Source organism: Phocoena sinus, chromosome 2 (genome assembly GCF_008692025.1).
Source record: "Phocoena sinus isolate mPhoSin1 chromosome 2, mPhoSin1.pri, whole genome shotgun sequence".
Taxonomy (NCBI): domain Eukaryota; kingdom Metazoa; phylum Chordata; class Mammalia; order Artiodactyla; family Phocoenidae; genus Phocoena; species Phocoena sinus.
Genome location: NC_045764.1, coordinates 113,958,056 through 113,985,091, shown reverse-complemented (window position 1 = coordinate 113,985,091; position 27,036 = coordinate 113,958,056). Strand labels below are relative to the sequence as shown.

The 27,036-nt window shown below is 38.3% G+C and overlaps 2 protein-coding genes across 4 annotated transcripts in view; one reads left to right on the top strand and one right to left on the bottom strand.

Moving 5' to 3' along the window:
• Window positions 1-1,341, bottom strand: part of SRP54 (signal recognition particle 54) — a 45,978-nt gene extending 44,637 nt beyond the window's left edge. Inside the window, exons 1-2 of one of the 3 annotated variants that reach the window (XM_032621558.1) lie at window positions 1,140-1,333; window positions 86-199 (exon numbers count right to left, since the gene is read on the bottom strand). The gene's annotated coding sequence lies outside the window, so the exon portion shown is untranslated. Of the gene's footprint in view, window positions 1-85; window positions 200-1,139 lie in introns of all 3 variants that reach the window. The other 2 variants (XM_032621556.1, XM_032621557.1) reach the window with 2 other exon arrangements.
• A 41-nt stretch (window positions 1,342-1,382) lies between these two features.
• Window positions 1,383-26,383, top strand: LOC116748481. Its single transcript, XM_032621564.1, has 8 exons — window positions 1,383-1,919; window positions 12,928-13,049; window positions 14,626-14,764; window positions 17,170-17,291; window positions 19,194-19,304; window positions 20,926-21,032; window positions 24,477-24,567; window positions 26,071-26,383. The coding sequence occupies exons 1-8, from the start codon at window positions 1,823-1,825 to the stop codon at window positions 26,185-26,187; spliced, it is 906 nt and encodes a 301-aa protein (XP_032477455.1). The 5' UTR covers window positions 1,383-1,822; the 3' UTR covers window positions 26,188-26,383.
• Window positions 26,384-27,036: the final 653 nt, after the last annotated feature.

Genomic DNA, 27,036 nt, shown 5'->3' with positions numbered 1-27,036 from the left:
TACTAATTCCCTTTCCCTCTCCGAAGGCATTCAGAAGCAAATCAATTGAAAACAAAGAAAAGCGACCACTTAATGGGTATCTTACTGTATTCCGGTGACAGGTCCAGAATTTCTAGTCAGGTGGAGTTACAGGAGTAATCACTTTGAAGGAGGGCTTGAAGATGTTTTTGCACAGTACTTCATATTCGGTTGGAAAATACTAATTGATCAGATCAAAACATCAAAGGAAAGAGGTTTGAGGGAAATATTTCCCCTCCCCTTTGGCACCACCACTGCTGTATTCTGGGCACTGTACCAAACACCTTACCTAATCTTTCATCCTCATACTAAGCTTATTAGGTAGATGAGGAAACTGAGGCTAGATGAGAATAACAACTTGCTCAGGGTCACAAATCTCCTAAGTAGCACACTGTCATCTGTGTTCCCATAGCTCTCATGGCTCTTTATACCTTACTAGAATTTCTCATTACTCATCTTGGTGTGATGTATATTTATGTGCCTCTCTCTCACCGTACTGTTAGCTCTTCAGTGCCAGGGTTCATGTCATTAATTTCTGTATCACTATAGCTAAGAATGAGTAAATATTTTGTTGAATGAAGCATATGAAAGAACTAGGTGATAATAGCATCCAGAACGCCAATAGGCGAAAGAGCTTCAGGAAATGGTTAGCAACACCAAATGCTACGGAAAGAGCCATCAGTATACCTTAAGTCGTCAACGGCACTGAACTGGTATCCCTTATTCATTTTTGAAAGCCTGCTATCGGCGGAACAATGTGTTAATTAGTCACAAGTTAACATGGAAAAATAAAATCTGGTACAAGTCAAAAGATTTTCGGAGAAGTAGCCACATCTAAATCCTTGATCACGACAGCAAAACAAAGTCAAGCCTGCAACTGCTTACGTTTAATTTGGCTCGGGTAAATCTGAAGACAATTCTAAAAGGGTCACAAGCGCATCTTTTAATAAAACTTCTGATGGGAGACACGAGATGAAAAAGGGCCAGCGCACCTCCGTCTCGGTGACGACAGCCGGTGGCCAAGGACGCCGACTCCCTCCAGTGTCTAGCCCCCTAAGCAGCGTTAGGGCTGCCCCTAGCTGCTAGTCGGTAGTGTTGAGCGAGAAAAAGCAGACACTTACCGCAAAAGGTACCGCTACAGCCGTGACCCAAACGGGCCGGGGAGTCCTTCGCGAAGCCCCACGCCGTGGGAGGAAAACAACTAAATTGGGGGTCAGCCAGGTGCTACCCTACATAAACTAGGGCCCCAGCGCCCAGCACCGCGACGCCAGCTCCCACCAGCTGGAAGACCGACGACTGCCACCGAACCTTCCGCCCAATGTGGTAACGTCACCACACGGCGTAGTCCAGCCTTTCATGAAGAGGATACACTTCCGCTTCCGGGGCACCCGCCGCGTTCCTTCAGTGCGTTTACCGAAAGGGTTTATTGAGATGTTTCTTTGCTTTGACTGGCTTTTGACATTCGTTTTCTATCGCTCAATAACTGCGGCATTAAAGTTAGTATTAAGATAGGAAGCTCTCTAGGGATGCGATCTCAGGAAAGAAGTCCAGCCTCCAGGCGCCACCTTAAGAAAAAATGACTTGGCTGAGCACCACTAGCGGAGAGAGATGGGGGTGTAGGGATGTCTGCGTGTAGGAATTCCCGGGAGCAAGTGAGAACTCCAAAGAGGGGGCGGGGCTTAGGACTTTAGCAGCCAAGGGAGGCGGGTTCCACCCCGGGTCGAATCAAGCGTCTGAACCCGCCTCCGCCTCCGCCTACGCGTGCGCAGTGCGAACCTTCCCCTGCTCTGCTTTTTCCTTCAATATGGAATTCCACTCAGCTCGGCAAGCAGTACTGCAGCTACTCCGTACGGTGGCTCCAGCAGACCTCCCAGCTCTGCTCCAGTGGATGAGAACTACCCGTAAGCGATCAGAGCCAGAGTCAGACGGTTGGGGCAAGAATATGCTGTGGGCGCTGACCTTGGGGACTTAGGGTGAGGCCAGAAGCCTTCCATAGGGTAGCTGTGCTGGTCTCTGCTCTGCTACGGATCGGGTTGAAGGGGGGCACATCGCAAACTTTTGTCAGTTTAAGAATCCAGTTTAGGATTGGTGCAGGAGGACCTGGCTCTGGGTTTGTGATTCCACTACAGACTTCAGACAAGCGGCTACAGCCGCCTTGTGTCTAACCTCTTATCTGAAGGAAAAAAAAAGGTGGGGGGCGGGGTGATGGGTTAGCCCTCCTCCCCGTTACTCCCACAAATTTGGGACGACCAGTAGGATACTACCTGAAAAAGCCCTTTGCAAGAGAAGTTTCAGGCTGTAGAGCTGGAAGTTTTTACCCTGTAGGCAAAATCACATGTAGCTAGTGCATTTATTTTCTCAATTGTAAAATGGGCCATCAATTTAATAGCAGGTGTTCCGAGGTGGGGAGAGGGAGAAAAGGGGGAAGGGAGGACAGGACTTTGATTTTCAATGATAGTAATACTAAAAAAGTACAAGTTAGAATCGAGGAAATGTGGTAATTAGGTCGAGTTATTGAAGAATGGGATAGATCTGTTTTGGCAAAATGAAGCCTGGTGAAAGCACAGAGGATAGGATATTCCTTGTTGGAGAACTATTCCAAACCATGCTCTGCTTCTGTACCCCTAAACGTTGATTTCCATGTTTATTTTCATCTAGACTCATGACTTGAAATATTCCTGTTTGCTGATGACTCCCAATTTTAGAGAATCCGTGAGGTTCTTCCTAGAACTTTCTCTCTTTGTGATGTTAGAGTCAATTTGGGTATTATCATTATTGTTATTACTACTACTACTACTACTACTACACATTTTGGAGGATCATTTTAGATAAGATGCCAAACTAAAATTAACTTGGACATCTGGTAGTGAGATTTAGCCTGGAAAGTAGAGAAAACCAAAGAGCTAGCTTCATATTTATACACACAGACGAGATTCAAGGTGGGAATTTATGAGATATTTTATTCCAAAAGCCCTGGGTGCCTACAAAAATGCCATCTATTGCCTGGTTCTGGCAATTGCACCATTACTAAAACATCCTTGCCCTCAAGATTTCAGTTTTGTGGAGCCATTTGTAATCTAAATCTCCAGTTTTAGAGGCATCAGTTGAGACTCCATTTTTCAAACTCGTTGAAAGCATGTTTTGTATGATGATTTTGTAAACAAGAAGACCCAATACCATTGGCTAAAGAAGATGTTTTTACTTTTACTAACACCACGTTCTGTGCCTTTCTCCAGCCGATCCTGTAGTAGAGAAGCTCAAGCAATTTGTTAAGCAATTTAGAACACAAACTGAGTTTCTGAAGAATGTTTATTACATGAATATTTTAAGAAATGAGTGTCACTTAGCTTAAAATGAAGGAGTATGTTTTAATATGAATCTTTAAAAGTAGTATAATTTACTGGTATACGTTTTTTATGTGGTAATATATACATAATACAAGATTTACCATTTTAACCATTTTTAAGTGTACATTAAGTACAGTACATTTACTTTGTGCAACCGTCATCACCATCTGCCTCCAGAACATTCTCATCTTCCCAAACTGACACTTATAGTGTACTTTTTTATGAAATACAGCACAAAAGATTCTTCCAATCAACAATTTTTCATTTTCCTAATTAACTTCCTTCTTCCAGGAAAAAAATTATCGCATAATGTCTTACTTGTATGACATTTGCTTAGACCTTTGATAATTATAACTCTCCTTGAATTTTTATACCATTTAATGGAATAGCAAGAGATAATAATAGGCATGATTTTGGTTTTGAGTTTCACAGAGTTTACTGAAACTGAAAAAAATCTACATATTGCTAACAGGTAAAAATCACAATAATTTTAAATACACAAAAGGAAGGATAATATTCTTGGTCTCTGAAGGAATAGTGGGATTATCATACCAAGACCTGAGGTCATTTGGGATCAGGCTGATAAAACCAGAAGCTTGGACCAGGACAGAGGCAAGCACATGTCAAAGTATGATATAAACTGAAGATATAGAAAAAATAAAGATAGAGCCTGTATTTACCTTGGTACCGCTTAGGCCAAAGTCTAGAAAACAAATGAGCGCCAGTAAAGAAGGATGAAAAAAGTCTGAGGGACAAAGCACACAAAGACAACTCCCCCCTCAAATAAATAAATAAAAGGAGTAAAAAATACAGCAGGACTTCAGCTCATTGATTCTAATCTTGTGGCAGAACATCTGTTCTTTTGTGCTTCTTGTATATGTATATAGTGGACTCTTGATCGAGAGCCAAACTGTATGTGAGGTCCCCAATAGGCATATTAAAAATTACATTTTGTTAACAGCTGTCTGTTAACAAACACCATTCTGAAGCCTCTGAATTTTTCCTGAGTATGCAAATACAAATGAGGATGTCAAACCAACAACTCATAAAAATTTCTATTAAGAATCAAGTTATAGGGCTTCCCTGGTGGCGCAGTGGTTGAGAATCTGCCTACCAACGCAGGGGACATGGGGTCGAGCCCTGGCCTGGGAAGATCCCACATGCTGCGGAGCAACTGGGCCCATGAGCCACAACTACTGAGCCTGCAAGTCTGGAGCCTGTGCTCCGCAACAAGAGAGGCCGCGATAGTGAGAGGCCCACTCACCGCGATGAAGAGTGGCCCCCACTTGCCGCAACTAGAGAAAGCCCTCGCACAGAAACGAAGACCCAACACAGCCATAAATAAATAAATAAATAAATAAATTTAAATTAAAAAATAAAGTCTTGGCTTCCCTCGTGGCGCAGTGGTTGAGAGTCCACCTGCCGATGCAGGGGACACGGGTTCGTGCCCCAGTCCGGGAAGATCCCACATGCCGCGGAGCGGCTAAGCCCATGAGCCATGGCCACTGAGCCTGCGCGTCCGGAGCCTGTGCTCCGCAACGGGAGAGGCCACACAGTGAGAGGCCCGCGTGCCGCGCAAAAAAAAGTCTATGTAAATCTGCTTTAAAAAAAAAAGAATCAAGTTATAAAGGATAGAAAATTAAGGTGTGTATAAGAAAATAATAAAATAATCAAGAAAATATTTAAATGCTTAAAGAAGTTAATAGTAGGTGACTAGAAGCTTTTCTATTTCCTGTATTTTATTTTATTTATTTATTTATTTATTTTGCGGTACACGGGCCTCTCACTGTTGTGGAGCACAGGCTCCGGACGCGCAGGCTCAGCGGCCATGGCTCACGGGCCCAGCCGCTCCGCGTCATGTGGGATCTTCCCAGACCGGGGCACGAACCCATGTCGCCTGCATCGGCAGGCGGACTCTCAACCACTGTGCCACCAAGGAAGCCCTGTTTCCTGTCTTTTAAATACATCTTCATTGAGCAGAATTGAACCTGTTGCTGAACAGCAGCTACAGAGTTGTTAGAGGTTCTTTGAAATTCCGACAAATCTAAAAAGCAAAGCCTGGGATCTAGTTACATTTGTCGAACAGCATACTACTGCAGTTCTATATTATATTGCTATTACCACTGAGGAAGTAGCCACATAACTTACAGATTTTCCAATCTCTTGTTTCCTGTTTGATCCTTCTGTTTCTCAATTTCTTATCTCCTCTTGCCTTCCTGTGGGTAAATGGAACAGTTTTAGAATTCTGTTCTTGTTTATAGTGTTTCTGAGTTTATCTCTTTGTATAGTTTTCTTTGTGGTTACTCTATTACAGTATACATATGTAACATCACCATCTACTGGTATCAGTGTTTTAACACTAGAATGAAGTATTGAAATCTTACTTTCATGTAGGTCCCTTTACCCTCCCCCACTTTAAAAATATGATTATTTTATGTATTTCCTCTATATACATTGAGCACTATTACAGATGGTTTTATAAATTTTGATTTAACCATCAAATATGGTTTAAGAAACTAATGAAGAGAAAGATAGTGTAATGAATTAACTCTGTTTTTACCCATTCTGTTGTTCTTTACTTTCTGAAGTTCCAAGCCTTCTTCTGCTATTTCCTTTCTGTTGGAGAGTTTCCTCTACCAGTTCTTTAAGGGTAGGTCTGCTGGCAACAAATTCTTAGTTTTTCTGCATCTGAGGTTTTCTTTACTTACCCATTCCTGAAGGATAATTTCATCAGATATAAAATTTACAGTTTGTGGTCCTTTTTTTCTAGCATTTGAAAAATTCTGTAATCTTCTGGCTCCCATGGCTTTTTTGTTTGTTTGTTTTTGTTTGGTTTTTGATTTCTTTTGTTTTGTTTTTTGGTTTTTTTTTGTTTCTTTTGTTTTTTGGGGGTTTTTTTGTTTGTTTTGGGGGGGTTTGGGGGCTTTTTTTTGGCTGCGTTGGGTCTTCGTTGCTGCGCATGAGCTTTCTCTAGTTGCAGTGAGCGGGGGCTACTCTTTGTTGTGGTGCACGGGCTTCTCATTGCGGTGGCTTCTCTTGTTGTGGAGCACGGGCTCTAGGGTGCATGGGCTTCAGTAGTTGTGGCACGTGGGCTCTAGAGCCCAGGCTCAGTAGTTGTGGCACATGGGTTTAGTTGCTCCACGGCATGTGAGATCTTCCTGGGCCAGGGATTGAACCTGTGTCTCCTGCATTGGCAGGCAGATTCTTAACCACTGTGCCACCAGGGAAGTCTGCTCCCGTGGTTTCAGATGAAAAATTCACTGTTTGAATTGGTGTTTCCCTACAGGGAGTGAATCATTTCTCTTTGCTTCTTTTAAGATTTGTTCTTTGTCTCTTTTGTTTTTAGAAGTTTATGGTATGTTCTTATGTGGATTTCTTTGGGTCTATCATATTTGGAGTTTGCTTGGTTTATGTCTTTAACCAAATTTGGGGAGTTTTTAGCTATATTTCTTCAAATACTTTTCAGCCCCACACTTTTTTCCCTATGTCTGGAGCTCTGACACTAATGTTTGATCTTTGTTATTCCACAAATCCTTAAGCCTCTGTTCAGTTATTTTTTTTTTTCTGTCTATTTTATCTCTGTTGTTCAGATGGAATAAATTTTATAGATCTGTCAACTCAAGTTTACTGATTCTATCCTCTGTCATCTCTACTACTGAACCCATTCAGCAAGTGTTTTTGTGTTGTTGTTTGTTTAGTTTTATAGTTTCTATTTCTTTTTCTATGACTTCTACTTCTTTGCTGAGATTTTCTATTTTTTTCACTTGTTACAGGATAATTCTTAACTGCTTATTGAAGCATTTTTATTATGGAGTTTGCTTTAAAAGCCTTGTCTGATCATCCAAATTCTGATTAATTTACATGTTAGCATCTAGATTGCCAGATTCAAATTATGACTTCCTGTTCTTGGTATAAATGATTTTCCATTGTATCCTGGATGTTCTGATTGTATGCTAGGGTAATTTTGATTTTATCCTGGATATTTTAGATATTATGCTGACTTGATCCTATTCAAATCTTCTATCTTAGTAGGCAGTTACCCTGCTTAAGTTTAACCTGTTGGTTCTGGCCTGCTTTTGTGGGCTGTAGCTCTGATAACAATTTAGTTTTCAGTGCCCTTGCAGTGCTATTCAGGTCTGCTTCATTCCTTGAAACTGCTGGGGCTCCTGCTCAGTCTATGCTGGTGTTGCCTGCATGGAGAAGGACAGTTTCTTGGATCACCCTATGTCACTGAGCTTACCTTCCACCAGTGGGAGTAGGGGACAAGCAGTACAGGACCTGGTTTGCTCTTGGCCACTGGGCAGAAGGCTGGGAGACCTCAGGCCTGGGTCTCTATCCTGCTGGGTTGAGGGCCTGAGGACAGCAGCCTCCCCTGTCATTACCAGATAGCCTGCCACTGCCCCAGGTGTGGACTAGGGATTAGGGCTCCCCAGTACGTCTCTGTTGTTCTTCCCCTTTACAGTCTTTGGTGAGAGAGAGCAGGCTTTTCTTAGTTTTTGTTTTGTTCTTTTTTTTCAATCTGGCTGTTGGTAGTTCTGGGATGCAGGCCTCTCCAGGGCCCAGTCCAGGCTACATGGAAAATAAAAGGAAAACTCAGGAGGGAATTCACTGCAGTGACCCTCCTTCCTTAAATCCTCAGGTCCCTAGACAGTTTACCTTTTTTCTAGCTTTCAGAGTCCTTTATGGTTGCCTGTTGATTTATTTCCAGGGTACTTCATTGTATTTAGAGGGGAAGAGCACGGAAAAAAGAGGGAAGTAGCCATCTTGTCTAGGACCAGAAGTCCCCTCAGTAAATTTTTAAAATTTGAATAAGAACTTCAGAGTAATATTAGATATGAATGAATAATAGGAAATATATAACCCAATGTTTAATTATGTATTGTAAGTCATTAGAAGTAAGGATATGGGTGAGTTAAGGCCAGAGTTTGAACGTAAGACTTCATGGAGATGAAGTAACTTGAGCAGGGCCTTATTGCAAAAGGCAGGGTCATAGAGTATGAACAGGAAGGAGTATGGAAAACACCTGAGGAGATTTGCACATCTTAAGCAGAAGTTATGTTAGAGAGTAATGAGAATAGAAAATAGGATGGTTAGACTCTGGTGATATAGAGGGCCTTGAAAGTCTAGAGTGACACTTCATATGTTGAAAAGTGAAAAGCTATCCCAAAATTGTAAGGGGAAGGAGTGACACAAAGTGAAGTTGAAGCAAGATTAGTTTAAAATCGGTGTGCAGGATATCTTATATTGGGGGAGAAACTGATAATTCAGGAGCTAATTGTGAATTTGTTCTGATATTCTAAATGTGAGGTGCCTGTGCCTATGAGGTATTTGAAGCGATAATAAAGAGGAAGTAGATTCAAAAGAGAAAGTGATAGGACTTGATACCTGACTAGATGTAAAAAGTGGGGTTTGATTCATATACTGTCAGCTTTGGTGACTTCTCTGTCCCCATGTATTTAATTAAATATAAATAGGAAATTTTTAAAGAATGAATTTTGCTCTTTAGTGAAGCTCTTCTTTCTCCACTCCCTTCCCACCTACATATGTAATTTGAGAAAAACCTTACTGTCCTTAGGCAACTGATTAACACCTTTCTTTAACTTTTTCCAAGCAACGTACTGTTACCACACATTCTGAAATAGCTATTATACATGTTAAAAGATGTTCAGCCTCACTTGTAATTAAAGAAATGCAAATTAAAACAACAAAGTTTGTTTTTATGGTACTATTCAATGCTATAAGGCTTTAATGAAACACATATTCTTATTCTTTTCTGATAGATTAAACTGGTATAATCTTTCAGGAAAGAAATTTGACAATATGTAGCAAAAGCCTTTAAAATGTTTAAGTTCTTCTACTTCTAAGAATTCATAGTAAGGAAATAAATACAAAGAGATGATGTATGCCAAAATCTTAGTTGCAGTGTTCCCAATTTTTCACAGTTATAATTGTATCTAAATGTATATTAGTAGGACTGAACGGTTAAGTACTATACATATGGTGGAATATTACACAGCCTTTTAAAATAATGTTTTAAGGAATTTAATTTTAATAACAAATACTTATGATGATAGAATGTTAAATGAATTCCAGTTTTACATACTGCAGTAATATCCTATCATATCATGCCTTTTCCACCTGTTTTATAGCCATTATTAGGGCAAGAATGTCTTGCCCTTCTTTTCAGAAGTTATTTGCCAACCACTACAGATAATGAAACTAATTTTAGCCTTCTTGAGCTAAAAATTTCCACAGTGCCTTACATACAGTGCTCAACAAATATTAACTATTATTATGAAAGATCTTTTGAGAATTTTCTTTCTAGAAAACTATACATATTTACGTATACAACCAAGCATGCAACTTTAGGCCTTTTATGGACCACAAAAAGCCCATATGTGGATCCTGTTAACTAGGACCATGGTGAAGAATCACTGCTGTAACTGAAGGAATCTCTTTTTACCCTTGAATGTAGTTGAATCAGAGTTTGTTGTCCAGGATAAGAGGTGTCATTTCTCATTTTCACCTGGTATCCTTGGGAATGAGTCTTCACTTAATAGTGCCTTTTTAAAATGACTGAGTAATTTAACACACAATTTCATAATATCTCTCATCTTGCCTGGTGATGCTTACATTAATTGGGGGATTAACTCCCAAATAAACATATTTAACTAGGGAGACAGCGGGAAATCTATTGTGATGGTTCAGAATTTGCAGCCCTTCCCATCTTTCATTTCTCCAGCTCCCTTGATCTTCACATATGACTGTTTAGATGGTTCACCACCACCACCCCTTCCAAGTCTATTAATAACCCAGTAGCAGTAGCAATCAGAGCCCTAGACACTACAAAGTGATAGAAGAGGAAAATAAGCTAAGGTAGTCATGGATTAGAGAACTAAATTGCCAAATTGAGTTCAGTTCCAGGGCCACATTTAAAGGGGCTGTTGAACAAGTCCAGAAGATGGCAACCAGATGACAGTGGATATGGTTCCCACAATATATGAGGAACCGTGGTCAGAGCTAGGGAGAAGAGAAGGCTAAGTCAGTGATAGGGGAGCTCTTACTAGCCAGCTGCCTTCTGAGCTCCCTTAGAGAGACTGTATGGTATAGTAACTAAGAGTTCAGAGTTAGACCTACATTCAAATTCCAACTCTACCACTTTCTGGCCAGTATGACCTGAGACAAGTAACTTAAATTCTGACCTCACATTCTTCTCTTGTTATAAAATAGAAGTGATAATAGTACCACATATAGGATTCTGAGGATTAAATGACTGTTTGAAAAGCACTGCACAAAATTTAGCATGCCTTAAAAGTGCTCATTCAATAAATGCCATATAGCAATAGCATTAAAGATGATGATTCCTCTCGAGCTGAAATTAGAAAAATGAGCTGTTATGGAAAGGTAGATTCTGGCTCAGCACATGGAAGAAATGCACTTCCCGAATGTGTTCAGGTGAAGACTGAAAAACAATCATATGTCAGAGATGCATGGATGGATTCTGCCATTTGGTAATAGTTCGTAATTAAGTTCCCTTTCCACTATAAGACTCTTATAAGGCCGACCCACATGAAAACTATGTTTTCCTAACATGGTTGTTTATGTTACAGAATTAAATCCAAAGAAGTTGGGCTATGAGATATCTTAGTTTGGTATAATGAGATTTTTATTGGCTTCTTCAGTTATATACCATTTACAAATTGAGAGAACTTGCTAAGAATCAATGGTGTGAGTGATATTATTAGAATTAAATGCAAGTCATAGAGGCTTCTAGACAGTTTCCCATCTACAGAGAGAAGCTAAGCAGATGTTAGGTATTAATTAACACCTTGAGAAAATTTAATTAGATTTTAAGAATACAATTTTTAAAAGGCCAGTTTTTTAAAAAATGCATCACAGGTGCTATTTAAGTTCCACCTAAAACAATTTGGAACGAATCTTCATAGTATATTCATTTCTCTATATTTTATATTTTGCATCCTTCTAGAAATAATTTGAAGCAACAACTTAGATCATTATACTAGATGGGTGAGGAAAGAAAAAAGAGCTAAAAGGCCTTTCTACATTAGTTCAGGGAGCCAAATAATATATCAGTATCTTCATATTAACTACTATTGCTCAAAAGGAAGTTATACAGAGAAAGAACCTCTGTACGTAGGGAAACAGTGGAAAAAGTGAAAAAGAAGAGTAGCTTTATTTAGAAGCAAAAAACCTAGGTTTGCTTCTTGTGCTGCTGTTGGCCTGCCTTGTAACTTTTCACAGTTCATTTAACCTTCAAAGACTCAGTTACCTCCTCTGTAAATCAGAGAATGTAATCTTGCTTTGTCTTCCTTACATGGATGTTATAATACTTAAATGACCTAGTTTCTATGTGAAAGAACTTTGCAAACTAGAAAATATTATCCAAATTTTAATTGTTGTTTGTGACATGAAAATTGCATTCTGACCCAACACAAGAATTATTATGTTTAAGAAGGAAATCATGAACTTATTTAAAAACAACCAAAGATTTGGGGGGCGAGATGTGGAGATGGATGATATTTTCTTCAGAATCTCCTTGTTTTCCTTCTATAGCTGTTTTAAAACAGTAAGAAAAACACAACCCCTTCGAGGTCCTTTTACTCTAGCAAGAATTCAATATAAGTCTTTTAAGAAAAAGGTAAAATGTTTTCATTAGTAGTCCTTTCCAGTCTATATTTGGCATTGAGGCTGTAGCTAACTTTTAGAATATTTTACTTCCAGATAAGTCACATTCTAGTTAAAATTATATGAGCTGCTTAGAAATCATACTTTTGTAGAGCCAATTTAAAAAAATTTATAAACACACAGATAAGGTGAAAAAAACAGAACAAGGAACACCACTTTTATACCCTCACCTAGATTCACTGTCAGTCTCTTACCTTCTCCATCTTAATTGCTATATACATCGGCATGCACGCACACTTCCCTTTTTGCCAGATTATCCAAAGGTAGGCCACAGCCATCAGAAATGTGCTGTTTTAATGATCATTTTATCTGCTGTTCAAATGCAGTGGAGCAACATGATTCTTATAAAGTTTATTCTATAGTTGGTGCCATCTGTTAGTTCTTGTTATCCAAAGTCTTGAGTACATTTTATTGGAGGCGGAGATGCTCAGATTAAAGTTATATTCTTAGTAATCCCTGTGTGATGCCTCCTAAACTTGTAAGGTCTGTATGGTCACAAAAGGAATATTTGACTACTTACTGGTAAGTTGAAGACCCTAAAAACTAACAGCAGTACTTTCCTTAAGTAAAAATAAAGTAGTAAAAGTACTACATATTTTTTATATGCCTTTATTGTTCTATAACAGGCTGAAATAGTCAAGTTTTATATTTTCAAGCAGTTTGGAAAAAGGAAAAACTCAGTGTTTTCAATGGAACATTTGTTAAAATTGAAATATTTCATTGGTTAGAAAGCTTATTTATTGTTATAAATTGATGCTATCTGATGGAAAATATCCACCCATTGTAATCACTTAGTCTAGGTATGAGTACATCCATAAAAGCTATATCTGTTTTTTTTGTGTTTTTTTTTTTGCAGGAGATTTTGATGAATTCATTCAAGACAATAATGACGTTATGTTGAAAAACATAGCAGAAGACCTTCGGAATTGCTTACCTCTCGAAACCATGCTTTCCTCAGAACATCTAGCCCTCCAAAAAGTAAATATGTTAAATTAATTTACTCTTAGTGCTACTTGAGGATTCTCCTATTCTCCCCTAACCCCATTAGCCTTTCCAGTCTAATCAGTCCTGAATTCTGCTTTTTCGTTTGGTGCTTCAATCATGTCCCCAATTCTTTTGAGTCTGTAACCTTCTGGCTCCCTAGTACCATTCATTCAACAGATATTTTTTGAGGGTGTCCTGTTTGCCAAGCACTCAACCCCCCACCCCCACCCCCACCCCCAAAATCAAGGCACGACATTAATCTGTCCCTGCCTACATCATTGTCCTGGTTTTCTTTTCCCTGTTCCATTTCCTTGGCTTTTATCAAGGGTGAAGTTCACCCCTTTGTTTCCTTCTCCTACTTTTGCGTTACACAATTTTTGCTTCTTTTATTCCTTTATTCCTAGAATTCTCACTTTTCTTCTCCAGACAACCCCCTCATTCAAGTACCTTCAAAGCCCAACTCTTATGGGATACATATGCTATGAATACTGTTTGCTAAAGCAAAACTAAGAATAATAATTTCTTCTTCCCCCACTAATGTGAAAGTAGCAGCGCTTCATGTGGTTTCTCAGCATGTGAATTCCCGAGCAGAGGTACTAAATCCTGTACATTTTTGGTAGTTCTGTGCCCATTGTGAGCACTCAGTAAATCTTAGTAAACATCCAGTCATTTACAGGAGGAAAATAGTGGGTCGTATAAAAACTGAAAGCAAAATTTGCAATACAGTTTGGATGTTATTAATAAAACAATCAGCAGTCTCATGATATAACACAATATATAAAGAGAGAAAAAAGTATTCATTGCATGTTAATGGTGGACCCACAATCCCCCATCCCAACAAACCGTTTTTCTCTTCGTTTCCTTCTGGTCCTTGTATATGTTCATACATTTTATATACTTATATATGTGTGTGTGTGTGTATAGATGTAGATATAATTTTGTAGATTTCCAAGCAGATAGGTTGATTCTTTATTTAGTGTTAAAGTAGAAGGAATCAGACATATTTTTCTCTGTAGCTGCTTGCTATTATATCATGTACCACCAGTATTAATAAAGTGCTATTATTTGTAAGCATGTAGTTTTACTAACATTGTTATTATTTGAAAACTTTGCTTCTGGGCAAAGATTACTTGCTAAGTATTTTGATGGGTAAGTCGCTGACATGCAGGACTCAGAAGACCTGATATTAGTTTCAGTTCTTCCCGCTCTTAACTAACTAGTGTCATTTCTTGGGAGAAATCTCTCTGGGTATCACTTTCTTTATTTGTAAAATATACTACTTAGGATGGACGAGATGGTCTCAAAATACTCCTTTCATCTAAAATTTTCATCTATTTCTCATAGCCATGTTTTGCATCATGACATGTCAAATAACAAGTTGCTAGTGTCTGAAAAATAAAACAAAAGCAGAGCAGAGTTGCTGACTTCCATAATCAAAACTTGCCTTCCTGGGCCTTGTCGTTGCTCTCAGAATTTTAGCATATGAACCACTGATGTTTTGCCTTATTTAGCAATAAAAAGAGACTTCTTTGTACTTTGTTTCTTTTGATGTTTTTCTTCTCTCCACCAGATACAGCAGCAGCCAGAACCCACAGTTCACGTTGATGCATTCCTTTATGATGAAGACTTTATTGATTCATTATGTGAGGAAGGAAAAATGAGCAGATACTACTGTATGGTGTGCGGCTCACACCAGACGGCGCCTTTAGGTGGGCACTCAAGTCTGCAAACCTGATGACTTCGTGTGTACTTTTCCTTACATGTCATGAGTATGCAGATTTTTTTTAGTATCTTTAATTTTTATTTTTTAATTTTTTAATTTATTTTTGGCTGCATTGGGTCTTCGTTGCTGCACGTGGGCTTTCTCTAGTTGCGGCGAGCGGGAGCTACTCTTCGTTGCGGTGTGCGGGCTTCTCATTGTGGTGGCTTCTCTTGTTGCGGAGCACGGGCTCAAGGTGCGTGGGCTTCAGTAATTGTGGCACGCGGGCTCAGTAGTTGTGGCTCCCGGGCTTATTTGCTCTGCAGCATGTGGGATCTTCCTGGACCAGGACTCGAACCCATGTCCCCTGCATTGGCAGGCGGATTCTTAACCACTGTGCCACCAGGGAAGTCCCGAGTATGCAGATTCTTGCCCAAGCATTCACTGTTTTTGGAAAGCAAAAGGACAACCTGCAGCCTAGCCATTACCAATTATTGCAGTCAGGGAAACTAAATAGAAACATCGTCCAGGGAAGCTAGGCCACTTCATGTCTCTCCCAGGGGGATATTTCTGCTTTTCACTGAGCATGTTTAATTGGAGGTGACTTTTCAGGTCCAGCAACTAATTAGAAGTGAATGAATACAGGGAAACTGACTCATACTTTATATACTCAAAAGAGATTCACATTTAACCATAGTGCTGATTTATTTACAATGAGAAATATAACTGCCAAGGGGGCTGAAAACGTTCTCCCCATAGAAACATCTACTTGAGAAGTCAGATAGTAATCAGATATTGTTGGATGGGCATGGATTCAGAGGACGGAGATAGATAATCTTGACAGTCTATTCAGGCCATGATTTGACATCATGGAGCATCTTTGGTCTATAACCCAGAACAACTCTAGTGACAGTCTCCTGCATCTCTGTCCCTCAGATGCAGCACCTGTGTTTCAAATGGGAAACTAGACTGACTCCATGCTGCTAAGATGTTAACTCTTCTGTTAATATACTTTTTGTTCAAACTGGATATTATTGGCTAGGCTATTAATTGAAACATGATATTTCAATCTCCCTGCTCCCTTAGATTTAGAGGTGTTGCTTAGAGGGGGTAAGTAATATTGTGCTCGTATTACTGATCTTAGATAATATTATTCTCGAAAATTAACTGCTACCAAATTTGTAGTATTTTGCTAATACAAATATATAGTACCTGTATTGTAGTTGGGGATTAAACTATCCTGGTTTACTGATTTAAGATTCTATTTTTAGATAGTACTTTTTTCCATTTGAAATAGTTGAAATTCACAGAATAGAAAAGGACTTAGACAAGAACAGTAGAAGAAGGGACTTCCCTGGTGGCGCAGTGGTCAAGAATCCGCCTGCCAATGCAGGGAACACGGGTTTGATCCCTGGTCCGGAAAGATCCCACATGCCGTGGAGCAGCTAAGCCCGTGTGCCACAACTACTGAGCCCGTGTGCCACAACTACTGAGCCCGTGTGCCACAACTACTGAAGCCCGTGCGCCTAGAGCCTGTGCTCCGCAACAAGAGAAGCCACCACAGTGAGAAGCCTGTGCACCACAACAAAGAGTAGCCCCTGCTCGACGCAACTAGAGAAAGCCTGCACGCAGCAGGCTCTCCCAGGTGATTCATTACAGAAATAATGGAGTGCGAAGGTGGGCTAGGAGACTAGAAATTGTAGCAATTAAACTAAGGGAAATAACAGTTTAGGAGTGTCTTAACCTCCTTCCATACCACCCCTCTCCTGCACTCCAGAACACACTCTAGGTTGCTCAGGGCTGCCACATTGTTCCACTCCAGAGATGGTCATTCATTGGGTAGTTTACAGTCTATGCCGCAAGAGGTGGAAGCCCTGTGGTTGGCTCTGGGATAGGGTGAGAAAGCCAGATGGTATGGGACTTAGGAAGCAGTTGCTGGGAACAGCAGGTCAGAGGGAGAAGAGGAAGGGGAAAACCCAGGACACCCTAAGCAGCAGCAAGAAGGAAATGAGGAGCATGGGGGTAGGGACAGGCAGCTGAGTAGTGGTTTTCTTGAGGCCTTTGATGATGATGATGAGTGATGATGATTTTGGCCGTGCTGCGCGGCTTGTAGGATCTTAGTTCCCTGACCAGGGATGGAACCCGTGCCCCCGGCAGTGGAACCACTGGACCACCAGGGAGTTCCCTCTAGAGGCCTTTTAAGTGTCAGAGACTTCATATTTGTTCTTGTCTAATACAGCTCAGAGTGAATGAATACAAAATTATCACATTAATTTTTTCTAAATAACCTCTGAATGGCTTTCATTGATTAAGAAAAGCATGAAATACACTTTACAGATGAAAGAATTAGAAATACAGAATGGAATTATTAATCCCCAAGCAGAATTTAATGTTTACTCTGTTCTAATTCTCCAGGGTTTATTTCTCATTCCTTCTCTCTCATGGAATTGAAGTTCATATATCATCATGTACTCCCTGATCTATCGGGAAAGGTCTTGGTTGACGTTGGCTCCAGGCTTGGCACCGTCCTTTATGGGGTAAAGTCCAGCTTGTAGACATACTCAACATTTAGAAATACTTTCTTCTCCTACTAGCATCAATTTTGCCTGCCACCATCCAAGGTGACAGCTTGGCTTTATTTATTAGAGTAACTGAATAATATGGTTAAAACAGTGTATCAAATTTGGACTTTCAAAGGCCGCTCTCTGATTTCCGTTACTAGTTTGACTTTGTGACACAAGTGAAGGAATATCAGCAAAACAGCAACAGGTGACCCTCATAACACTCTGCTATTCTGCCACTCACTTACTGCCCTTCTAACTCCATTTTCTGTACTGTACTAAAATAGTATAGTATACTGAGTTTTGATAAGAGCTCTTATAAAACTGACAAATTTACTTGACCTGGGAAATTGCTTATGGCTATGAGCAAGTCCCTGAACACCTCTGTGCCTCAAGTTCCTGACCTGTAAGTGAGCAAACTAAATGATATCCAGGACACATCGTGCTCTAGTTTTCTGTGATCCAAAGTTTGAATGTAGACTTCTGTGTCTTCAATGTGGCTTTTTTTAAAAAATTCAAATCATGAGCATTTTAAATATTCTTAAATGGTTTTATCAAAAAACTGAAATGTGGTTTCTGGTTGTCATTAGCAGATGTGTTAAAACATGTGGCCAACAGCAGTAGATGTTCATGCCAGAAACAGGCCCTATCAGTTCCCAGCATCACTGCCTGCTCTAAACAGAAACAGTTAACTCTTTCATGGTTCATTTATTTTTCAGTGTTGACTTTTATTCTACAATTAGGAAAAATAGCCATAATAGAAAGTACAGTTTATCAGATGGCTTTGTTTGGAGAACATTAGAGATTATGCTTGTTTACCCTATTTTGTCCATTCTTGTTAATTTTTTTATTTGTTAGAAAAGTATATAGCTGAAATAATTGTGGCTATGCAGGTATTTGGCAGCATTAATGAAGTTAGACATATTGTCATTTTCCTCTATAGTACGTCACTGATTCAGTCAACAAAAATTTTTTGAATACTTACATATGCTCCATTGAACATATTCTAAAAATCCATGATGAGCTATGAATATAAACTTAGTTTACACGTAAGTGTTAGTTGATGTATAATGGTCTTCAGAATATGATTTGACCTCTCTTTCCAGATTATTTTTTGTTATTATAACCAAAATAGATACATAATAATATATAGTCAGTTCTTGATGATGCTTGTTAACTAATGGCCAGTTATCTTTAGTGGATTGCCAGACAGTAGGCTGACTTCTCAAAGCCAAGCAGGACACACCCCCAGCCACCCTCCTCTTGTGTCAGACTGTGCATGAGTTTCCATTATATTTCCCACAGGTTAATGCCTTTCTTGCTTTCCCCTGAAATTCCCAAGAAATTACGGAAGTAGGGTATTAAACAAAGAATCTATATGTGATCACTTTCCTCATTTCCAACTTTGTTGAATGCACAGTTTTATCAGGAAAAGTAAGAAATCAATCTTTGAAAATATGATTACTTTTAAATAACGGAAATGAATAAACTACAATCAAGGTCTCGATGAGTAAGAGTCTAAGTTCTTAAAAGTTGTTTTACATAAATTATAAAATGTTACTTATCTTTCCTTTTTATCTTTATTTTTACTTTATTGAATTCTATTTTTAAAAGTTTGATTTTTAGGGACTTCCCTGGTGGTCCAGTGGTTAAGACTTTGCCTTCCAGTGCATGGGGTGTGGGTTCGATCCCTAGTTGGGGAGCTAAGATCCCACATGCCTCGTGGCCAAAAACCAAAACATAAAACAGAAGCAATATTGTAACAAATTCAATAAAGACTTTAAAAAAAAAAAAGTTTGACTTTTAAAATTTCAAGTAGAAATAAACCCACAACTAAAAGTTAATTCTTTTGTATCATAATGTATCTTCATATTTCAGGGTTATCTTTACAGTTCAGCATCACAATTATATGGAGTAGAATTGAATGGAGACTTTTGCCAGTTGCAGGAAATGGTCATAAAAAAGTACCAGTTCACTGACAGAATAAAGGTATCCTTTTAAATGTTTATTCTGTTATCCACTGTATAGCATAGTTTAGCCAAATTTCTTCTGCATTGGAGTTGGAAACTCTTTTTGAATCTATCTTGATTGCTGTTGTGTAGAAACAGATTGAGTTAACTTAATATTTTAAAACACTGATAATAAAGTTGAATTATTATCAATATGTTCCACTCACATTTTTCTCTTCCTCCCAAATTTTATTAGAAAGTAGAATTTTTTCTTAATTTTCTTCATATCAACTATAGTTTTGGTAGCACTAATTTTGAATCTCTTGATGTTGGTCAGAAGTGTATTTAATTAAACTCTGAATGTTGAAAGTAAGCAAAAAGGTTAAGTAATGCTCACAGTTTTTATCTTTTTATAAGCTTTCAATAGGAATTGTGGGTGCCACAGAATAGCAGTTCATGGGAGAATGATGTCCTGGGTTGGGCTACGACAGAAATTTTCTGTTTCTTATATGTAAGGGGAAAAATAAAAAAGGGGAAAGGAAGTTTTTTGGTTGATGCAATAATCCTTGTCATTTCACTAGTGATCCTACACTTCTAATGGCAATGCACAGAAGTATTGTGTATCTAAGGATCTCTGGTGTTCAATGCAATCAAATATTGAAAGACATATCTTAGTAAGATTAAGGATCTAGCTTTCCCCTTTCTTATAGAAGGAAAACTTTTCATTCTCTTCCTCCTTCCATCCTTGCCTTTTTTTTCTCTTTCTCTCTCATCTTGGAAATTGAGAGGCAAGTGATCAAAGAGAATTCATTGTCCAATAATAAGTTCATGGATTTTTCTCACTATCCCATATTTAATGAACAAAAACACACTGCTCTTACATAATAAGAATCACATAACTAACAAGAATATTGATTTAATTAGAAATCGAGATTTAAACATTCTGGATATTATTTATTTGTAAGGCTAAGTTCTTTTTTGGAAGGAAATCATATGATATAAAAAACTTTTTCTCTCCTTTTTAAAATAAAAGTTATTTGCTTTGCTCTTGAGCAAATACATGTTTCCTCTTATTATCTTGCCTGTGGTCTACAAGACTTGTTGATTATAGTCGAAGTTAATTTTTTGAGGTATATAGTTTTTTCAATAAATTGTTTTGTTTGCTTTCTTGGATAGATAATATCTTCAAGTGAATTTTAGATGAAGAGTCAGACAAGGCCAGTTAAAATATTTGTATTAACATTTTACAATTTATAAATTACTTTTTAAATTTTATATGGTCCCATTTGATTCTGTGAATCAGGACATGTATTACTCCATTTTATTTAGGAAGACACTGACTACCCAAATGTACAAATCCAGTTGATGATGGAGCCAGAATAACTAGTGCTATAATGGAAAAAGCTCTGAACTGGGAGTGAAAAGAGTGTAATTATAACTATATAAATGATTCCATCTAAAACAAAATTTTCACAAGCTTATGGTTTTTATTAGGTATTGAGTATCTTCCATAGGTAGTAGTATTAAATATACTGTTCTCCCATTTTAAGAAGTGTGAATCTCCCATATTGCCTCACAACATCATTGAATCAATAGCTATTTCTTACGTGATTATATGATACGGTGTCTTTGTTCTCTTACGTGAACTTATTCTTTTTTAGGTGCTTCATGCAGACATCTGTACACAAGGTTCACTTCTGCAAAATGCTGATGTTATTATAATGAATAATGTCTTTGAATATTTTCTTAATGAGGCAGAACAGGCCAGGTACGTTATTTATTCAAGCAAGAAATCTCTTGTTAAAATATATCTAACAAAGTATGAAAAGGGATTGGTAGAAGTGTTTTCATCTTAAACTTTTTATTTTTTATTTATTTGTTTATTTTTTGCCACACTGTGAGGCTTGTGGGACCTCAGTTCCCCAACCAGGGATCAAACCCGTGGCCCCAGCAGTGATATGAAACTTCTCAGAAATGACCTCAACTGTCAGGAGTTTATATTAATAAGGAAATGCGTTATGTCTAAATGAAAATAAAAATAAACTTTGGTTGTCTAACCTTGTAAATATTACATCTAATTTTGAGTAGTTATAAAATGGTTTCATGACCCAAGCATTTGCTTTGCAGTCTGGGATGCAAGAAGTTATCAATTCCCAGTGGGTTTTTATACTTATTCTTTTCTGCCTCAGTTTTCTTTTCTTTGAAAAAACATGTCCTATGCTCTCCTATCACAAAATTATGGGAATTAACTGGTGCCTATAAATGACTATAAAACAAGATATAGGGCTTCCCTGGTGGCACAGTGGTTAAGAATCCACCTGCCAATGCAAGGGACACGGGTTCGAGCCCTGGTCCAGGAAGATCCCACATGCCGCAGAGCAGCTAAGCCCGTGCGCCACAACTACTGAGCCTGTGCTCTAGAGCCCGCGAGCCACAACTACTGAGCCCATCTGCCACAACTACTGAAGCCCACGCACCTAGAGCCCGTGCTTCTCAACAAGAGAAGCCACCACAAAGAGAAGCCCATGTACTGCAACGAAGAGGAGTAGCCCCCGCTCGCCACAACTAGAGAAAGCCCGCACGCAGCAAGGAAAACCCAACTCAGCCATAAATAAATAAAAATTTTTAAAAAACAAGATACAAGAATATTCAGCTAGAAAACAGTGAATAATGATCAAATTTTTAAAACGTTCTTAATGTGGTAATAGTAGGTTCCTGGAGTTTATTCCACTATTCAAGCAATAGAAAAATTAGCAAATCTCTGATCACTTTTTTTTTTTTTTTAATTTTTGGCTGCTCTTCAGGGCTTGTGGGATCTTAGTTCCTCGACCAGGGATTGTGCCCGTGCCCTGGGCAGTAAGTGTGGAGTCCTAACCACTGGACCACCAGGGAATTCCCTGTGATGGCTTTTCTGACTTCTCATCAGGACTTATAGGTTCCTCTAATTAGAAAATTCCTGTAGTCTGAGACACTGATTTTCTGGTCAGTTAGGCTTGCTGACTTATTTATCATAATGACATACATATACTCTGGATGCAGGAAACCTCCTTTCCATATCTATGAAAGGGCATTACACACGTTTGGATTAGTGCATCAGTGAGGTTTCTACTGCAAGAAATAAAAAGACATAATTATAGACCATAAACAGTTAATATGGAGTAGAATCCTGAATGAGTAACCCTCTTTATCCTGCCACCCCTTTACTGTCTATATTTTCTCGCACACATACACACACATATCTATTACTTGTAGGTTAAGGTTAGTACAAAATTAACGGTGTAAATAGTTTAAAAAGAAACTAGTTCAACAGAAAGCAAATCATATCCTCAGAGCTCAGCCAGAATGGGTGATGATTTTTTGGTCACAGGCTAAAGGCCAGAAACACAACATGAACAAGTTGTTTTAATCATAGTGCACTCTTTAAGCTTAATTTCCAGTGGACAAAGTATGTATAGCTTTTTACCTTTTGAAGTTCAGGACCAGTAGTCAAAACATTACATAATTTTTGGAGAATGAAATATACTAGGTTTATGCTGTGTAAGAAGTTAAAAGAGAAAAACACCTTAAACTCTTCACAGATTCATATAGGAAGATTTTGAATGCTGAAGAATGATGAATGCTACCTGTTAACTTGATACTGGAAAGTATTTTCAAGTTTGGGTTGTTTTAAAAACTATCTTGGGGGACTTCCCTGGTGGTCCAGTGAAAAACCCGCACGCCACAACTAGAGAGAAGCCCGCATGCCGCAACTAAGACCAGACACAGCCAAAAATAATAAATAAAAAAAATAAATAATCTCAAAAAAAAAACTATCTCGGAAAATTAATTCACAAACTCTGCATGACTCACCAAATAGGTACTGACCGTGTGTTAGTTCAGCCATTTCTCCAAGTTAATCAAATGCAGTGAATTCTAAATATAGATAGATGATAGCCTCTCATGGTTAATTACCTTCATCATGAATGACAGTACACGGGAGAAAGTTTAGAAGATACAGTAAAGCATTCTGATATTGGAATCGTTCTGACAAAATTGATCATTTACCTGTATGATTCTGTATTGTAGCAAGTAGAGTAATTCTTTGTTTAAAAGGTGCCTCTGTATTTTTTCAGTAGGTGAAACATACAACTACTACAATGACAGCTTCTCAGAAACAGCAAGTGCTATTTTGAGAGCCATGCCCAACCGTGCCAGTCTACTCAGCTTCTTCAGTCTTACTAAATAGACTTGTAAAATATATAATTTCTAAGGAACTACATCAAGACAACAAACAGCTCTAGCCCAAGCACAGTGATATTTATTATCAAACACTGCTTCTTGGTTTTATATCTAGCCTGAGAAAAAGAACATTTGTATCGTTTTGCCTAGTAAGCTCCAGAATATACTAAACCCAATAACCATTGCTGTAACTAAAATAAGTGCAAATGATACTGCTGCCCACCTGCCCCACTACAAGGGGTGCACATCCCTGCATTGCTTGACCCTTGCTCCCCAATAGCAGGGTGTACTGTCAAAACTCATGCACAGTGTAGAAATCCCATTCGTGTCTGCTCTACAGGTTAATCAGAACTGGTCAATCACTGCCCTCTGACATATATACATGCACATGGTGTGCCATCGTGCTTTAAATCTAGTTGATCTCATTAAACTTCTCAGGTGCCATAGTGTCCAGAATTCTTTCCATTGAATATTTCTGACAGCCAAATAAAGTATGATTTCACTCTTGATATTATTTTAAAAGATCTAATCTATATGTTATACTCTTATTTTAGTCTTTGCTTGTTTTCTGGCTTCTGTGGCCTTTCTCCATGACTCTTTCCCACTCACACCCCTCAGCCCTGTTCCATTCTGCAGAAAGTCTGACAGTTCATAAAGAATTGAAGAGGCTTTAACGCTGATCCAGCTTTGATTTCTTTATCAGTTCTGAAAACTTCCTTTTGGCCTTACCCACAATCCCTTGTATTAACCCTAATCCGCATCTTGTTAAATCTCTCTCAGTATTGTAACTTCACAATTTTGCCAACATCCCTTCAGGAACTGAATTTACCAATTTCTAGTATCTTGCTGCAGTCCTGTTTTCTGCTGGCAAACATTTTTACCCATCTGGATTTCTACATATCGCCTGGGCTATATTTTTTTTTTGTCATCCTCATTTTGAAAAAATATCCAGTGTCTGGTAAAGCATAATATATAAGTTTCGAATGTGTTATAGAGCCTGGGAATATATCAGCCATAATGTAAGGAAACGAGGATCCTTATTAGTGACCGTGCCAAGTCTTGAAGATTCTCTCTCAAGTCTTAAGGTATGTAAGCCTCTTTCCCAGCATTTTTATTGTCAAAACTTTTCTTCTGCTTTTTTCTGATAGCTGTTAAAATATTCTAGAAATATTCTTTCTGAATATGGCGACAATGATAGAAAGAATAACAAAACCTTATGGCTTAAGAACTGATTTGTGGTTTGTTCACTGGCATCAAGAGCTCTGAAAGTGTACAGATTCCTTTGCTTCTGCACCCAATTTTTCCAGCTGTGGGGTTACAGTTTAATTTAGGTTAACAAATGCTATTAAATATTTGTAAGAGACTTAGAACACCCACATCATAACTTTCTCCCTGAGAACAAAAGGAACAGAGCTGTTCAGGTTTCTAGAATCAGTAAGTGGACTGGAGGCCCACATCCTGAACACAGTTGAGCTTCTAGGTCAAGTTTGGAATCTTGCACAAACTGCTTCTATGTTCCTCAGATTCTCCATACAAAATAAGGCTGATACTTAATAATAAGATTCAGCCCAATAAGTTGACCCTTTTATAAAGGTTAATTAATGTTTGTAAAGCTCTTTGAGATCCCTAGATGAAAGATACTGTGACATTTCTTAGTACAGAGTCATATTATCATTTTCTTTAATATCTCTTTCCTCACATATAAGCACTGCCAAATTTAAATATATATTTCTTCTTTTAAAAAACTAAACAATCATCAATAATACCTTCTTTAAAAATTTTTGTCAATCATCTAAATTACAAAAGTAATTCATGTTTGTCATAACAAGGGAAATAATCCAGAGATACATAAAGAAACAATGTTGATCTCCCCAGTTCCCTCCCACCTAATTCCCTCCCCATGAGATCCCTACCCCGTGAGTGGTATGATTCTACCATACTTTTCCATACTCATAAAAACATACCTTTTAAAATATGTGCTCTCCAGTTTATAATATCTATATGTATTGAAATAATTCAGTGATTTTCACTTAACCAAAGTAAAATATTTTTGAAAGAGTCCTTATATATGAATTCTTGAATAATGTTATTGCTTTCCTATTTAATGAAACTTCTTTAAACAAATATATCCATTGGTGGCTCCAGAATTTCTGTATCCCGGAGACCCAAATTTGCAGTGTGAAGGGAAGGGCCTGATAAAGGTTATGGAGGGAGATTACCCCATCTCGTATAACCTCTTAGCACCGTCACTGTGTGTATATGAACCGTTTCTCTGTGTACTCCCATTGTTGTTTTAATCTTTTATTGTTTAAGCTGGTTTAATTATTAAACTATTTACATTAAAATAATTATACTATATGTTCTTTATTCTTTCAAATTCCAAAATCAAGGTAAATTAATTAAGTCCCTGAATCCACAAACTTACCATTTAGTACAACAAAGAATTATGTGGCACCATGTAGAACTTAGTCCGTCTCATTGTAATAAAAATCCTTTGTGTTCAATTACTTAGTCATGATTTCTCAAAATTCAAGAGAATAGGTTCATTCTGCAATTTTCATATTTGTTTATGACCTTTTTTTTTCCAGGTTAATATACAGTTATCTCCCTGGGTTGAAGAGGTACCACTGAACTATGATGTATACCCAGAAAAGGATATTGACAAGGAAGCTCTTGAACAAATACATTTATACAAGATTCTCTAACACTACAATAGTCCTACCTCAGTGTAAAATAATTACAAAATAATTTAAAAGAAACAGAACCCCAGTATCCTAACACATATTTTTTCTGTATATTCCTTTCTAGTCTTTGTACATATGCTTACATATTTGTAAATAGTTGTATGTGTATATATACAACTTTGCGTGATAATTTTATTAAAATATTTGTGTGAAAAAATTTTGGTTTTCCCCTGGTTTCTTTTATTTTGTTAAAAATATAAACGTGTACTTTTCTTTTCTTTGAATTTTTATTTATTTATTTGGTTGCACCGGGTCTTAGTTGCGGCTCTCCAGCTCCTTAGTTGTGGCATGCGAACTCTTAGTTGCAGCATGCACGTGGGATCTAGTTCCCTGACCAGGGATTGAACTCGGGCCCCCTGCATTGGGAGCGTGGAGTCTTATCCACTGCGCCCCCAGGGAATTCCCTTTTTAAAAAAAAAAAATTTATTTATTTGGCTGCGCCGGGTCTTAGTTGCAGCATGCAGCTCCTTTAGTTGCAGCATGCCTGAGGGATCTAGTTCCCCGACCAGGGATCGAACCCCAGCCCCCTGCATTGGGAGTGCAGAGTCTTAACCACTGGACCACCAAGGAAATCCCAACATGTGTCCTTCTTTAGTCACTAACTCTATATACCAAGTCCAGATATGGCCCCCCAAAAGACCAGAAGTAGTTTCTGTTATGAAGGAGGGGTGGAGGGGAAGGTAGGTTACACTGTACCCCATTTATTAGATCTCTATTCTGTAAGATCCTTGTACACAGCTTTATCTGAGGAGGCTAACACAAGGACTAAAATAAAAAATAATTGCAGTTGCTAGGAAAAAGCAAAACTAG

Bases quoted from the DNA above. Each gene is read 5' to 3' on its own strand.
- LOC116748481 (XM_032621564.1), top strand. From the start codon at position 1,823: ATGGAATTCCACTCAGCTCGGCAAGCAGTACTGCAGCTACTCCGTACG. The intron at 13,050-14,625 runs GTAAATATGTTA...TCTCTCCACCAG, and splicing joins AACATCTAGCCCTCCAAAAA to ATACAGCAGCAGCCAGAACC. The intron at 14,765-17,169 runs GTGGGCACTCAA...CTAATTCTCCAG, and splicing joins ACACCAGACGGCGCCTTTAG to GGTTTATTTCTCATTCCTTC.